The sequence below is a fragment of the Oncorhynchus keta genome, chromosome 2 (genome assembly GCF_023373465.1).
Source record: "Oncorhynchus keta strain PuntledgeMale-10-30-2019 chromosome 2, Oket_V2, whole genome shotgun sequence".
NCBI lineage: Eukaryota > Metazoa > Chordata > Actinopteri > Salmoniformes > Salmonidae > Oncorhynchus > Oncorhynchus keta.
The window spans coordinates 17,340,852-17,357,119 of NC_068422.1; the positions used below are offsets into that span (position 1 = coordinate 17,340,852).

The window sequence follows — 16,268 nt, forward strand, 5'->3', positions numbered from 1 at the left end:
CCCTCTTGGCGTAATGGTTAAGGTGTTGGCTTAACGGTCGCTGGACCTGGGTTTGAGTCCTGGTCAGGGCTACCCCCGAATTCACAAAAACATACTTCATTGTTTGGTTTAATCATGTCACCCATTAACTGTGCCTAATTGACACATTTTTAGCTATAACTTCCCAAGTCTGTTGGAGTGGATCAGTTTGAACAAAGCGAGGTGTAGAATCACATCTATTTAATAGTATTCCCTGCCAAATAGGCTTTGTGCGATTGAGTCTCAGAGCCACACTTCCCCTAGCTTAGGCAATCCTCCTGCCAAACACACACGCACAAACCAGACATTGATTGTGTCAATCGTAGAACATTTCCTAGGATTCCTACCTGCAGGAAAACTAGTGGACATTGCTGGAAATACCAGTAAAAGCATAGTGCCTCAAATTGCCCAAACCTTCTGTCCCCATGCACACACCTTTTTCTCCCCGTCATCCCATTCAGACTAGGAGAGAAGGAAGAGAAAGCAGGACTTATTGCACTCTGCTGCTGCTGGGCCTGTAACTTAGCAGGCTGTATTGGAGCACAGTCAGTCCTGATCTCAGTGTACGTGCACTCAGCCTGTCTACCTGTCAGCTTCTAAATGAGTTTATCAGATGGATCAGCTGTTAAACCAACATCTTCATCAGTTTTTATCCACTACAAAAGGCCTATCCATTGGTGCAGCACAATGTTAACTGGAAAGGCAAGGGAACATCTATTGGGTATTGGGTGTAGGAGCTGGGAAATAGCAGTTAAAAGGTTCACCTTGACCTCAGGCACTTAGACAGGTGTGTGGTGCCGAGCTTGGAGTAGAATACTGATTTACGCTAGGCTGGGTCCTGAGGGACAAGAGGAAGCAAGTTACTGACAGAGTTATCACACACAGAGAGAGCGAGCGCAAGCGAAAGATCGACAGAGACAGAAGGGGGGGAGGAAAGACAGCCAGACAGAGATGGAGAGAGAGATGAGTGAGAATTTGTGTGAAAGACCAGAAAACAAAGGGAAATTAGATCATGGTGCCAGAGAGATTCAGAGAATGAGTAGCGTCAGCTTCATTCTGAAGAGTTTCAACCCTTCACACAAGTCTACTATGAACAATTGACTGAAAAATCAAAACATTACTTTTATTCGTTTACAAACAAAAACAAAACAATGCCTTGTCACCTGCAGCATTGTAAACATGATCATTTTAATACATGCATTTTTACACACGAGTGTCAAATTATGACAGGCAAATATTCTGAATATTTTATTTAAATTGCATGACTTTATTTGGTATAAAATACATTAATTGTATACATGTCCATAAAACGCAAACATTTTAATATTTAACACTGGTCTGTTTTGTGGTCAAATGTGCAAATATGCTTAAAAAGCTTACCCTGCTATTATTTGTGCCCTTCACATCTTCCCTTAAAATAGCTTACATTCTGTAGAACCAAGTGTCCTGTGTTCCCTCCACAGTGTGAACAAAAACAGCATGAACAGACTAACACAGCGTTGAACAGAAGATAAACAAATAAATATAGTGCAGTTCAGAAAGACTTAAAAAGATAGACTGCTAAATTATGTGGCCACAAGCAGCTCCACAAATATTGTGATGAGTGAGATTCTGGACTTCGCTCTCAGTCACACAATATCTGCTCATGCGCATGTGTTCGCTGGTAGCTACAAAGAGAGGAGAAGTTGAGCCTCGTGCTTCAATGCTCTTAGTTTTTGCGGAAATTGACTCACTATGGACCACTACCACGTCATGTTCCTGCGTCTCTTTAAATGAATGTGAAAGTAAGTGGCACATTTGATTTAGAAATTTCCTAGAACTATGTGCATGGAAACATTCACCAAAACTTAAAAACATCAATGTATTACTATACTCCATGGGCCTGTTCCCTGGACTATAAGGAATAAGGATATTGTCTTTTGAGCCTGCTGTTTAGTCCATGACTAGCCTTAGTCTGTGTTCGGGAAACTGGCCCTAAATAATTTAATGGTAGCGATATTCTCCATTGTTTGCTTGAGATACATTGGACCCTTAACTGCCACTCAGTGAGCAAACACACACCCTGCCGTTCTCTCGATGAGAGTTAGGACCGGACAGAACTGGTACCCGTCTAAGCTGTAGTTCATTATGTTCTGTCCAGTCCTCTAGTCCTTGATCAGTGACCATTCAGACGTTTGACAAGTGATTAATCAGACAGGCGGCCTCGGAGGAGCAGCTGAAATGTAATTTCCATACTTCAGCCTGCTGCTGCGGAGGACATGAATTAGAGGCAGCAGACAGGACACTAGCTCCAGCTACCCCCCCTACCGCACTTCCATCAGCTTCAGCACCTCTTTCAGGGTGACCTCTAGGCCTCTCTCTCCTGGTCCTCCAGTCCTGAGACAGGATGATGTCCAGCCTGGTTGCCCCACCTAAGACCATACAGAAACAAGTTGTTCAACTGTTTTTGTTGATTCATTTAAATAAACTGTATCCATATGTATGGTTGAATTGTGTTTTAAATGGCCAAATAAATACCTTCGTCCCCGGCTCCATCTCCACACACACTGGTCGAGCTCCCAACCCCGTCTCGGACTATCACACATTGGACGTCAGAGAGGCAACGGAGGGTCACCCCCTTGAACTGGGCCTGGCGGGACAGCAGGGGGACGTGGTGGGGGGCGGGGTGGAACACTGTATCCTCCTAAGTGAACGTGTGAGTGAGTGCTTTGCGCATGGTATCCTCCTGCATAAATTAATGAATGTATTAATTTACTAAGAAATATATTTGACATAGTTAATGTACCTGCACCAGTCCCAGGTGTGTGTCTGTGAGGAGGAGCTGGGCCCAGGGGTCAGGTCTGGGGTCAGGGGTCGTTGTCACACCAACACTGGTGTAAAGCAGCAGCCTAACCTCTCCCAGATGAGGCTTCTCTCTGAAAAGACTAAAATATTTTAGTTTTATTTTGATACAGTGCCTTGCGAAAGTATTCAGCCCCCTTGAACTTTGCGACCGTTTGCCACATTTCAGGCTTCAAACATAAAAGATATAAAACTGTATTTTTTTTGTGAAGAATCAACAACAAGTCGGACACAATCATGAAGTGGAATGACATTTATTGGATATTTCAAACTTTTTTAACAAATCAAAAACTGAAAAATTGGGCGTGCAAAATTATGGGAAAATCAAAACAAAATCAGTCAAGACTTCCGAAAAAAAATTGTAGACCCCCAGAAGTCTGGTTCATTCTTGTGAGCAATTTCCAAACGCCTGAAGGTACCACATTCATCTGTACAAACAATAGTACGCAAGTATAAACACCATGGGACCACACAGCCGTCATACAGCTCAGGAAGGAGACGCATTCTGTCTCCTAGAGATGAACGTACTTTGGTGCGAAAAGTGCAAATAAATCCAAGAACAGCAGCAAAGGACCTTGTGAAGATGCTGGAGGAAACTGGTACAAAAAAGTCTATATCCACAGTAAAACAAGTCCTATATCGACATAACCTGTTAGGCTGTGAAGCCACTGCTCCATAACCATCCATAAAAAAGCCAGACTACGGTTTGCAACTGCACATGGGGACAAATATCGTACTCTTTTGAGAAATGTCCTCTGGTCTGATGAAACAAAAATTGAACTGTTTAGCCATAATGACCATCGTTATGTTTGGAGGAAAAAGTGGGATGCTTGCGAGCCGAAGAACCCCATCCCAACCGTGAAGCAGCATCATGTTGTGGGGGTGCTTTGCTGCAGGAGGGACTGGTGCACTTCAAAAAATAGATGGCTTCATGAGGGAGGAAAATTAGGTGGATATATTGAAGCAACATCCCAAGACATCAGTCAGGTAGTTAAAGCTTGGTCGCAAATGGGTCTTCCAAATAAACAATGACCTCAAGCATACTTCCAAAGTTGTGGCAAAATGGCTTAAGGACAACAAAGTAATGGTATTGGAGTGGCCATCACAAGGCCCCTGACCTCAATCCTATAGAAATGTTGTGGGCTGAACTGAAAAAGCGTGTACGAGCAAGGAGGCCGACAAACCTGACTCAGTTACACCAGCTGTCAGGAGTAATGGGCCAAAATTCACCCAACTTATTGTGGGAAGCTTGTAGAAGGCTACCCGAAACGTTTGACTGAAGTTAAACATTTTAAAGGCAATGCTACCAAATACTAATTGAGTGTATGTAAACCTCCGACCCACTGGGAATGTGATGGAAGAAATAAAAGCTGAAATAAATCATGCTCTCTATTTTTCTGACATTTCACATTCTTAAAGTAACTGACCTAAGACAGGGAATTGTTACTAGGATTAAATGTCAGGAATTGTGAAAAGCTGAGTTTAAATGTATTTGGCTAAGGTGTGTGTATATATATATATATGCTAAAAAAAAGGGAACAATTAAACAACACTGATTGACAATAAATTTCACATGCTGTTGTACAAATGGAATAGACAATAGGTGGAAATTATAGGCAATTAGCAAGACACCCCCAATAAATGAGTGGTTCTGCAGGTGGGGACCACAGACCACTTCTCAGTTCCTATGCTTCCTGCCTGATGTTTTGGTCATTTTTGAATGCTGGCGGTGCTTTCACTCTAGTGGTAGCATGAGACAGAGTCTACAACCCACACAAGTGGCTCAGGTAGTGCAGCTCATCCAGGATGGCACATCAATGCGAGCTGTGGCAAGAAGGTTTGTGGTGTCTGTCAGCGTAGTGTCCAGAGCATTGCGGAGCTACCAGGAGACAGGCCGGTACATCAGGAGACGTGTAGGAGGCCGTAGGAGGGCAACAACCCAGCAGCAGGACCGCTACCTCCGCCGTTGTGCAAGGAGGAGCAGGAGGAGCACTGCCAGAGCCCTGCAAAATGACCTCCAGCAGGCCACAAATGTGCATGTGTCTGCTCAAACATTCAGAAACAGACTCCATGAGGGTGGTATGAGGGCCTGATGTCCACAGGTGGGGGTTGTGCTTGCAGCCCAACACCGTGCAGGACGTTTTTCCATTTGCCAGAGAACACCAAGATTGGCAAATTCACCACTGGCATCCTGTGCTCTTCACAGATGAAAGCAGATTCACACTGAGCACATGTGACAGACGTGACAGTCTGGAGACGCCTTGGAGAATGTTCTGCTGCCTGCAACATCCTCCAGCATGAACTGTTTGGCGGTGGGTCAGTCATGGTGTGGGGTGGCATTTCTTTGGGGGGCGCATGTGCTCGCCAGAGGTAGCCTGGCTGCCATTAGTTACTGAGATGAGATCCTCAGAACCCTTGTGAGACCATATATGCTGGTGCGGTTGGCCCTGGGTTCCTCCTAATGCAAGAACAATGCTAGACCTCATGTGGCTGGAGTGTGTCAGCAGTTCCTGCAAGAGAAAGGCATTGATGCTATGGACTGGCCCGCCCATTCCCCAGACCTGAATCCAATTGAGCACATCTGGGACATCATGTCTCGCTCCACCCAACAACACCACGTTGCACCACAGACTGTCCACGAGTTGGCGGATGCTTTAGTCCAGGTCTGGGAGGAGATCCCTCAGGAGACCATCCGCCACCTCATCAGGAGCATGCCCAGGCGTTGTAGGGAAGTCATACAGGCACGTGGAGGCCACACACACTGAGCCTCATTTTGACTTGTTTTAAGGACATTACATCAAAGTTGGATCAGCCTGTAGTGTGGTTTTCCACTTTAATTTTGAGTGTGACTCCAAATTTATCAACCCATGAAGGTCTGGATTTGATTTCCATTGATCATTTTTGTGTGATTTTGTTGTCAGCACATTCAACTATGTAAAGAAAAAAGTATTTAATTAGAATATTTCATTCATTCAGATCTAGGATGTGTTATTTTAGTGTTCCCTTTATTTTTTTGAGCAGTATATATATCTATATATATCTATCTATAAATCTCTCCATATATCTCTCCATCTATCTATCTATCTATCTATCTATCTATCTATCTCTCCATATATCTATCTATCTATCTATCTATCTATCTATCTATCTATCTATCTATCTCTCCATATATCTCTCCATCTATCTATCTCTCCATCTATCTATCTCTCCATCTATCTATCTATCTATCTATCTATCTATCTATCTATCTATCTATCTATCTATCTATCTATCTATCTATCTATCTATCTATCTATCTCTATATATATCTATATATACACACTTTACCTCTCAACTGCCCACTGACTTGCTTTCCTTGAAACACTGACACTGAATAGAAGAAATAGCGCTATAATATTTGAGCTATCCTTTCAAGAACAGGAAATACTACTACCTGGCCATGTTACTGTGTAGGAGGTAGACCAGGTCAGCTATGGTCTTGTGGAACTGGCCAGACAGCCTGAGACTACCACTACTACTACTACTACTACCACCATACCGGTTCATGTTGCCGTGGACGAGGTAGACCAGGTCAGCTAGGGTCCTGTGGAACTGGCCAGACAGCCTGAGACTACCACTACTACTACTACTACTACTACTACTACTACTACTACTACTACTACTACTACTACTACCATACCGGTTCAAGTTGCCGTGGACGAGGTAGACCAGGTCAGCTAGGGTCCTGTGGAACTGGCCAGACAGCCTGAGACTACCACTACTACTACTACTACTACTACTACTACCACCATACCGGTTCATGTTGCCGTGGACGAGGTAGACCAGGTCAGCTAGGGTCCTGTGGAACTGGCCAGACAGCCTGAGACTACCACTACTACTACTACTACTACTACTACTACTACTACTACCATACCGGTTCATGTTGCCGTGGACGAGGTAGACCAGGTCAGCTAGGGTCCTGTGGAACTGGCCAGACAGCCTGAGACTACCACTACTACTACTACTACTACTACCACCATACCGGTTCATGTTGCAGTGGACGAGGTAGACCAGGTCAGCTAGGGTCCTGTGGAACTGGCCAGACAGCCTGAGACTACCACTACTACTACCATACCGGTTCATGTTGCCGTGGACGAGGTAGACCAGGTCAGCTAGGGTCCTGTGGAACTGGCCAGACAGCCTGAGACTACCACCATACCGGTTCATGTTGCCGTGGACCAGGTCAGCTAGGGAGGTAGACCAGGTCAGCTAGGGTCCTGTGGAACTGGCCAGACAGCCTGAGACTACCACTACCATACCGGTTCATGTTGCCGTGGACGAGGTAGACCAGGTCAGCTAGGGTCCTGTGGAACTGGCCAGACAGCCTGAGCCGTGGAGGTAGACCAGGACTACGACTACGACTACCGTTCACTACGAGGTAGACTACTACTACTACTGAGACTACTACTACTACTACTACTACTACTACTACTACTACTACTACTACTACTACTACTACTACTACTACTACTACTACTACTACTACTACTACTACTACTACTACTACTACTACTACTACTACTACTACTACTACTACTACTACTACTACTACTACTACTACTACTACTACCACCATACCGGTTCATGTTGCCGTGGACCGAGGTAGACCAGGTCAGCTAGGGTCCTGTGGAACTGGCCAGACAGCCTGAGACTACCACTACTACTACTACCATACCGGTTCATGTTGCAGTGGACGAGGTAGACCAGGTCAGCTAGGGTCCTGTGGAACTGGCCAGACAGCCTGAGACTACCACTACTACTACTACTACTACTACTACTACTACCACCATACCGGTTCATGTTGCCGTGGACGAGGTAGACCAGGTCAGCTAGGGTCCTGTGGAACTGGCCAGACAGCCTGAGACTACCACTACTACTACTACTACCATACCGGTTCATGTTGCAGTGGACGAGGTAGACCAGGTCAGCTAGGGTCCTGTGGAACTGGCCAGACAGCCTGAGACTACCACTACTACTACTACTACTACTACTACTACCACCATACCGGTTCATGTTGCCGTGGACGAGGTAGACCAGGTCAGCTAGGGTCCTGTGGAACTGGCCAGACAGCCTGAGACTACCACTACTACTACTACTACTACTACTACTACTACTACTACCATACCGGTTCATGTTGCCGTGGACGAGGTAGACCAGGTCAGCTAGGGTCCTGTGGAACTGGCCAGACAGCCTGAGTTTACCACTACTACTACTACTACTACTACTACTACTACTACTACTACTACTACTACTACTACTACCACCATACCGGTTCAAGTTGCAGTGGACGAGGTAGACCAGGTCAGCTAGGGTCCTGTGGAACTGGCCAGACAGCCTGAGACTACCACTACTACTACTACTACCACCATACCGGTTCAAGTTGCAGTGGACGAGGTAGACCAGGTCAGCTAGGGTCCTGTGGTACTGGCCAGACAGCCTGAGTTCAGCATTCAGCAGCAGGTCAGGTGCCTGGGCCTTCCAGTCCAGAGACAGAACCATCAGGTTCTCTACCAGGAGGGGGTGTTGGGACACTCTCTGGTCCCCAGGACAGAGGTCCCCAAGCATGGTGTGGGTGAGGGCCTGGGTGAGGGTCTGGCTGTGGGTTTGGAGGTATAGGGTGCAACTGAAGCTTTGTTTAAAAAATAAAATCTTTATTTAAGCAACATTTCTTAGTAAAGTACTTTACAATCTACTTATATTCAAGTGCTGGCCTATCTGGAAAAAAATGGACCGTTTGATTAACGATCGTTCTTGATCCACTGTTGGCTCCAAGCGCCCATTTATTTGTTTAGAGGATAAGAGTTACGCACCTTGGTCCTTTACCTGTGGGTGTAGAGGGTGAGGACACACTCCTCACTGGAGGCCTTCAGACGCAGGCTCTGACCGCCAAAACCCACCTGGATGGATATAAACTACATCACCAAAAGTATGTGGACACCTGCTCATCAAACATCTCATTCCAAAATCATGGGCTGCGTGCTCGATTTTATACACCTGTCAGCAATGGGTGTGGCTGAAATGACCAAAACCACTCATTCAAAAGCACGTCCACATACTTTTGTATATCCACGGCCGTTCAAAAGTTTGGGGTCACTTAGAAATGTCCTTGTTTTTGAAAGAAAAGCTAATTTTTTGTCCATTAAAAGAGCATCAAATTGATCAGAAATACAGTTTAGACATTGTAGTAAATGACTATTGTAGCTGGAAACGCCTGATTTTTTAAATAGAATATCTACATAGTCATACAGAGGCCCATTATCAGCTACCATCACCCCTGTGTTCCAATGGCACGTTGTGTTAGCTAATCAAAGTTTATCATTTTAAAAAGGCTACTTGATCATTAGAAAACCCTTTTGCAGTTATGTTAGCACAGCTGAAAACTGTTCTGCTGATTAAAGACGCCCCACAAGTCCTCAACTGTCAGCTTCATTAAATAGTACCCAGAAAACACCAGTGTAAACATCAACAGTGAAGAGGCGACTCCAGGATGCTGGCCTTCTTGGCAGAGTTCCTCTGTCCATTGTCGGGGTTCTTTTGCCCATCTTAATATGGCTTTTCTTTGCAGCGCTGCCTAGAAGGCCAGCATCCTGGAGTCGCCTCTTCACTATCGACATTGAGACTGGTGTTTTGCGGGTACTATTTAATGAAGCTTCCAATTGAGGACTTGTGAGCCGTCTGTTCTCGTCCTCTTGCTCAGTTGTGCACCGGGGCCTCCCACTCTTTCTATTCTGGTTAGAGCCAGTTTGTGCTGTTCTGTGAAGGGAGTAGTACACAACGTTGTACGAGATTCTCAGTTTCTTGGCAATTTCTCGCAAGGAATAGCCTTCATTTCTCAGAACAAGAATAGACTGACGAGTTTCCGAAGAAAGGCCATTTCTTCTGGCCATTTTGAGCCTGTAATCAAGCGATGGCTGTAATCAAGTGATTGTTGAGAGCCCCGAGACAAAAGTACAAAGCACTTTTATAGCAAAGATACACCCCTTTAAACATACATGACGATCAACAGATGTATAGAATGGGTCGTACTCTGGAATGACCTTTAGGTTTTATCACCCAAAAGACATGGTAAATCTCCTGTCAGTGCCATCTCCCAGAGGCCCATCCTCAGTAGAACACACACACAATAGTTATAAGAATACTCTTTTCTGATGCATAAAGCAACCATTTGATGCAATAAAAGTATTATAACATAATCTTGAAATGTTCCAACATAGTATGCCTACGTAGATATTCCATTTTTTAAAAATCAAATAAGCCGTTTCCAGCTACAATAGTAATTTACAACATTAAATGTTTACACTATTTCTGATCAATTTTATGTTATTTTAATGGACAAAAAATGTGCTTTTCTTTGAAAAACAAGGACAATTCTAAGTGACTCCAAACTTTTGAACGGTAGTGTATATAGTGAATATATTGAAAAATCTGGATGCTGATAAAGATAGATAAAAATCTTAGTAGGTACAAAGAAAAATGATTCATTGGTAGAACAATAACATTTATATAATATACATTTTTTCAAATAAAAAAAACAGCCTACCAGGATCTCCTTAACCTGTAACAGGGGGAGGTGTTGGAACACTGTCAGAGGCGTTGTCTGATCTGTCGTGTCAGGGTCAAAGGTCAGGGTCAAAGGTCAGGGCGTAGAGGCAGGACTCCAATAGGAGAACAAGGGCGAGGTGTGGGTGGGGCTGGCTGCAGTTAGCCACGCCCAGCCAGTAGAGAGCCAGTAGTCTCTGTGAGGTGAAGACGGAGGGGAGGACAGACTGGAGACAGCCCAGGAGGTTGGATACGGGAAGGGACTGGTGTTTAACCAGAGCCTCTGGGAACTCCACCAGGCTCTGAAAGAAAGAGAAAATGGTTTACTTTATTAAAGCAATGTTACATATGTGCGTTCAGTTTGATTCAACGTTTGCTACGTTGCTTGACGTTTGCACTGAACGTCACGTTTACCCAAAACGGTGCACATCGTTCTTCAGCAGCCTTTACGGTGTGGCCAGATCAATATGGGTATGACCACTTGAAATCGTAAAACTTGTGCAGAAAACACCATACAAAATCTCCCTCTGGGCTACCATAATCACACTGTTCTGGTCGTTAAATACAGTGCCATCTCCATTGAATTAAACGTTGGAAACCGTTTCCTCGTAGTGAACGCACCCATGGTATCAATAGCAGCGAAGGCTTTATTATTTAATCACAAGTATTCTATGTTTTTTTACGAAAAGAAAACACACCCCATAATACACCTGAACATCATCAGTCCTCTGATTTCCATGCCCAGGAATAAAGATATTCTCTGGGCCTGTGGAACTGGTGTTGTTACGCTGCTATGGAGGGGGCTGTGACTTGGTGCTCTTTGCTCCACAAGTGACACAATGTTTGTCCTCCACAATCTCGATCTGGTCCTTTGATGGCCACAACGCCTTCTTGGTTATACTCTGTTCCTCTGACTTAGATAGAGCTTCCTCTCCACCCTCATTCTCTGATGTACACTCCAGTTCTCTGATGGGACTCTGTTCCTCCAACTTAGCTAGATCTTCATCTCCACCCTTGTTCTCTGCTGAACACTCCACTTCTCTGACAGGATTCTGTACCTCCAACTTAGGTAGAGCTTCCTCTCTGCCCTCATGCTCTGATGAGGACTGCAGTTCTCTGACAGGACTCTGTTCCTCAGACTTAGCTAGATCTTCATCTCCACCCCCGTGATCGGATGTACACTCCACTTCTCTGATGGGACACTGTTCCTCCGACAGAGCTTGAACTTCATCTCCACCCTCGTGCTCTGATATACACTGCAGTTCTCTGATGGGACTCTGTTCCTCCGACAGAGCTTGAACTTCATCTCCACCCTCGTGCTCTGATGTACACTGCAGTTCTCTGATGGGACTCTGTTCCTCCGACAGAGCTTGAGCTTCTTCTTTGCCCTTGTGCTCTGATGTACACTGCAGTTCTCTGACAGGACTCTGTTCCTCCGACTGAGCTAGAGCTTCCTCTCTGGCCTCCAGCTCCGATGTACACTTCAGTTCTCTGACAGGATTCTGTTCCTCCAACTTAGGTAGAGCTTCCTCTCTACCCTCATGCTCTGATGTCCACTGCAGTTCTCTGATGGGACTCTGTTCCTCCGACTTAACTAGAGCTTCCTCTATGACCTCCTGCTCCAATGTACAAGCCAGTTCTCTGCTGGGACTTGGTTCCTCCGACTGAGCTAGAGCTTCCTCTCTGCCCTCCTGCGCCGATGTAGACTCCACTTCTCTGATGGGGCTCTGTTCCTCCAATTTAGGTAGAGGTTCCTCTCTGCCCTCCAGCTCCGATGTAGACTCCACTTCTCTGATGGGACTTGGTTCTTCTGACTTAGCTAGAGCTTCATCTCCACCCCCGTGCTCTGATGTACACTGCAGTTCTCTGACAGGACTGTTCCTCCGACTGAGCTAGAGCTTCCTCTATGACCTCCTGCTCCAATGTACAAGCCAGTTCTCTGCTGGGACTTGGTTCCTCAGACTTAGCTAGAGCTTCCTCTCCACCCTCGTGCTCTGATGTACACTGCAGTTCTCTGACAGGACTCTGTTCCTCCAACTTACGTAGAGCTTCTTCTCTGCCCTCCTGCTCCGATGTACACTCCACTTCTCTGATGGGACTTGGTTCTTCTGACTTAGCTAGAGCTTCATCTCCACCCCCGTGCTCTGATGTACACTGCAGTTCTCTGACAGGACTGTTCCTCCGACTGAGCTAGAGCTTCCTCTATGACCTCCTGCTCCAATGTACAAGCCAGTTCTCTGCTGGGACTTGGTTCCTCAGACTTAGCTAGAGCTTCCTCTCCACCCTCGTGCTCTGATGTACACTGCAGTTCTCTGACAGGACTCTGTTCCTCCAACTTACGTAGAGCTTCTTCTCTGCCCTCCTGCTCCGATGTACACTCCACTTCTCTGATGGGACTTGGTTCTTCTGACTTAGCTAGAGCTTCATCTCCCCCTCGTGCTCTGATATACACTGCAGTTCTCTGACAGGACTCTGTTCCTCCGACTTAGCTAGAGCTTCATCTCCCCCTCGTGCTCTGATATACACTGCAGTTCTCTGACAGGACTCTGTTCCTCCGACTTAGCTAGAGCTTCATCTCCCCCTCGTGCTCTGATATACACTGCAGTTCTCTGACAGGACTCTGTTCCTCCGACTTAGCTAGAGCTTCATCTCCCCCTCGTGCTCTGATATACACTGCAGTTCTCTGACAGGACTCTGTTCCTCCGACTTAGCTAGAGCTTCATCTCCCCTCGTGCTCTGATATACACTGCAGTTCTCTGACAGGACTCTGTTCCTCCGACTTAGCTAGAGCTTCATCTCCCCCTCGTGCTCTGATATACACTGCAGTTCTCTGACAGGACTCTGTTCCTCCGACTTAGCTAGAGCTTCATCTCCCCCTCGTGCTCTGATATACACTGCAGTTCTCTGACAGGACTCTGTTCCTCCGACTTAGCTAGAGCTTCATCTCCCCCTCGTGCTCTGATATACACTGCAGTTCTCTGACAGGACTCTGTTCCTCCGACTTAGCTAGAGCTTCCTCTATGACCTCCTGCGCCGATGTAGACTCCACTTCTCTGATGGGGCTCCATTCCTCCGACATAGCTAGAGCTTCCTTTCCACCCTCCTGCTCCAATGTACACTCCTGTTCTCTGATGGGACTTGGTTCTTCCGACTTAGCTAGAGCTTCCTCTTTGCCCTCCAGCTCCGATGTACACTCTAGTTCTCTGATGGGGCTCTGTTCCTCCGACATAGCTTGAGCTTCCTCTCTGCCCTCCAGCTCCGATGTCGACTCCACTTCTCTGATGGGGCTCTGTTCCTCCAATTTAGGTAGAGGTTCCTCTCTGCCCTCCAGCTCCGATGTAGACTCCACTTCTCTGATGGGACTTGGTTCTTCTGACTTAGCTAGAGCTTCATCTCCACCCCCGTGCTCTGATGTACACTGCAGTTCTCTGATGGGACTCTGTTCCTCCGACTGAGCTAGAGCTTCCTCTCTGCCCTCCTGCGCCGATGTAGACTCCACGTCTCTGATGGGGCTCTGTTCCTCCAATTTAGGTAGAGGTTCCTCTCTGCCCTCCTGCGCCGATGTAGACTCCACTTCTCTGATGGTTCTCTGTTCCTCAGACTTAGCTAGAGATTTTTCTCTGCCCTGGTGCTCTGATGTACACTGCAGTTCTCTGACAGGACTCTGTTCCTCCGACTTAGCTAGAGCCTCCTCTTTGCCCTCCTGCTCCGATGTACAAGCCAGTTCACTGATGGGACTGTGGTCCTCTGTTCTCCAATCCACTTCTTTACCTGTGCTCTGTTTATTTGCAAATTCTATGGTGTTGTGGGCTGGGTACAGGCTCGGTACTGTGCTGAGGACAGTGTTGTGGACTAGGGGCAGTTTTATTTCTGGTGTTTTGTTGAGGTCAATATCTTTCTGCTGGAGTCCAGTTGACTCCACTGGCTGTAGAACCTGAGTGAGCTTATTGTGAATGATCCCGAAGTCTTGAGTTAGCTCTGTGCTGATGTGATGCACAAACGGCAGCTCACTGACCATAGAGAACACCTGACTGTCTTGGACCAGGGAGTACATGTGACTCTCTCTGACCAATGAGAAGACCTGGCTATCTTTGACCACCGACAGCACCTGACTTTCCCTCACAACCTGACTGGACCAGTTGGAGCTGGCTCCTCCCCCAGCTCCAGGCTGCAGACTCCCAGCCCCTCCCCCAGCTGCGGGCTGCAGAACTCCTGTACCTTCCCAGACCTGCTGCAGGATCCTGGGGGTGGAGCTGTGAAAGAGACGGCCTGTGTCCGGAAACATCCAGGAGAGCCCCCTGCTGACCAGAGAACCCATCCCAGAGACCTCTTCCCCCAGAGAGTCTAGCTCCTGCTCCTGCTCCCCTCCAATCCCAAAGATCTGGCATACCCTTCTAACTAGAGCACTTAGTCTAGAGACAGAGAACTGGTTCTCCTCCTCTGGCTCCTCCTTCCGCTCCTCCTCCTCCCTAAACACCCTGCTAACCGGAGCGCCCAGCCTGAAGCTCTGCTCGACCTCTTCCCTCCTAGCCCCAGCATCCCCCTCCTTGTCATTCTCCCTGTGGCCCTCCACCGTCATCCTGGATCGATCCATCATGACACGACTGAACTGGCCCTCCAAAGCCTCTAGCGGTAGGCCGCGTACCGCCTGGCTGCGTCTGTGTCTGTCCTGCCGAGTGGCAGTGTGTGTTGCCTGGCTGCAATTGTGTGTGTCAATCTGAGACAGAGGCAGTGTGTGTTGCCTGGCTGTGATTGTCGAGCTGAGACACAGAGGGTGTGTGTGTGTTAAACCGAGAGGGAGAGGTCTGTGTGTATGTTGAGCTGCTGCTGGCCTGTGGGAGGTGGGCACGGTCCGTTCGTTCCTCCGTCCACCCATCTATTCCTCCTGCGTCTCCTCTCTGCAGATAGGATACAGCAGTGCTTAATGAGGTCCCTGCAGGGCCACCGTAGTGGGCTCCGGCCCTGGACAGGTCTCCTCTGCAGCAGTCAGTTGCCAGGACCCCTCCCAGGATCCTGCAGCCATCAGGTAGGCCTGACAGGACACCTGGGCTCTTGTTAGCAGGCCCCGGTAGCCCCTTCGGCCCAACGGTAAATACATCAGTCTGCTGGACCAGGAGGACAGGTGTCTGCTGGAGGGTCCGATTCCTTTCCTCGTCTCTGTCCCCAGGTTCAGACCAGGCCTCCTCACCCCAATAGAGTCCTCCCTCTTCCCTCGCTCTACGCAGAGGTAGAGCTCCCTCCAGCCACCTATCAGACACTCCAACCCCAGACGCTGATTGATGACACAAGTCCCACTCTTCCACCACCTCTCCTTCCAATCCCTGCTGCAGGCTGTCCCATTCCAAGGCAGTGGGAGTGAGAGTGGGGTTGGAAGTGAGTGTAGGAGTCCCTGTCCGGTGGACTGGGGAGGGCCTGGCCCTCCTCTGGCTCTCTACATTAGTACTACTGCAGGGACGTTCATGGCCCTCAGCCGCACCGAAGCTCCACCCGTATACCCCAGCCTGCAGAGAGGAGACGGCCTGCAGATGCTGAAGGGCTCTGGCTCCAATCTGAAGAGGTACAGCATAACATGCTGGAGGATGACGAGAGACAGGAGCCTCCATAGGCCTAGCCTTTGTCTGGGTGAGAGAGAAAAACATGATAAATAACTTCTGCTTCATGTTTCAAATTTTTGAAACAAGTCATTCCTCATAACCAGGTAGCCTGCTTGTTTTTAACAGAAATTGTTCATTCGAAAGTAAAAGGACTGATAAGAAAGCCACAGTTAACCCACATTGCCAGTGAAAAAAAAAAAACCTTTTCAAGTATCTATTAAAGCATGTCTGTTTTCT

The 16,268-nt window shown here is 47.3% G+C and overlaps 2 protein-coding genes and 1 pseudogene across 2 annotated transcripts; all 3 read right to left on the bottom strand.

Moving 5' to 3' along the window:
• Positions 1-1,144: 1,144 nt before the first annotated feature.
• On the bottom strand, positions 1,145-10,491 carry LOC118374075 (uncharacterized). Its single transcript, XM_052473105.1, has 6 exons — positions 10,439-10,491; positions 8,709-8,795; positions 8,270-8,494; positions 2,804-2,933; positions 2,536-2,701; positions 1,145-2,429 (listed from the first exon to the last, which is right to left on the bottom strand). The coding sequence occupies exons 3-6, from the start codon at positions 8,461-8,463 to the stop codon at positions 2,185-2,187; spliced, it is 735 nt and encodes a 244-aa protein (XP_052329065.1). The 5' UTR covers positions 8,464-8,494; positions 8,709-8,795; positions 10,439-10,491; the 3' UTR covers positions 1,145-2,184.
• Positions 10,492-10,591: 100 nt separating this feature from the next.
• LOC127910081 (uncharacterized) lies at positions 10,592-15,147 on the bottom strand. Its single transcript, XM_052473089.1, has 2 exons — positions 11,136-15,147; positions 10,592-10,739 (listed from the first exon to the last, which is right to left on the bottom strand). The coding sequence occupies exon 1, from the start codon at positions 15,032-15,034 to the stop codon at positions 13,370-13,372; it is 1,665 nt and encodes a 554-aa protein (XP_052329049.1). The 5' UTR covers positions 15,035-15,147; the 3' UTR covers positions 10,592-10,739; positions 11,136-13,369.
• LOC118374072 (kinesin-like protein KIF16B) overlaps positions 15,147-16,268 on the bottom strand; it is a 70,678-nt pseudogene continuing 69,556 nt past the window's right edge.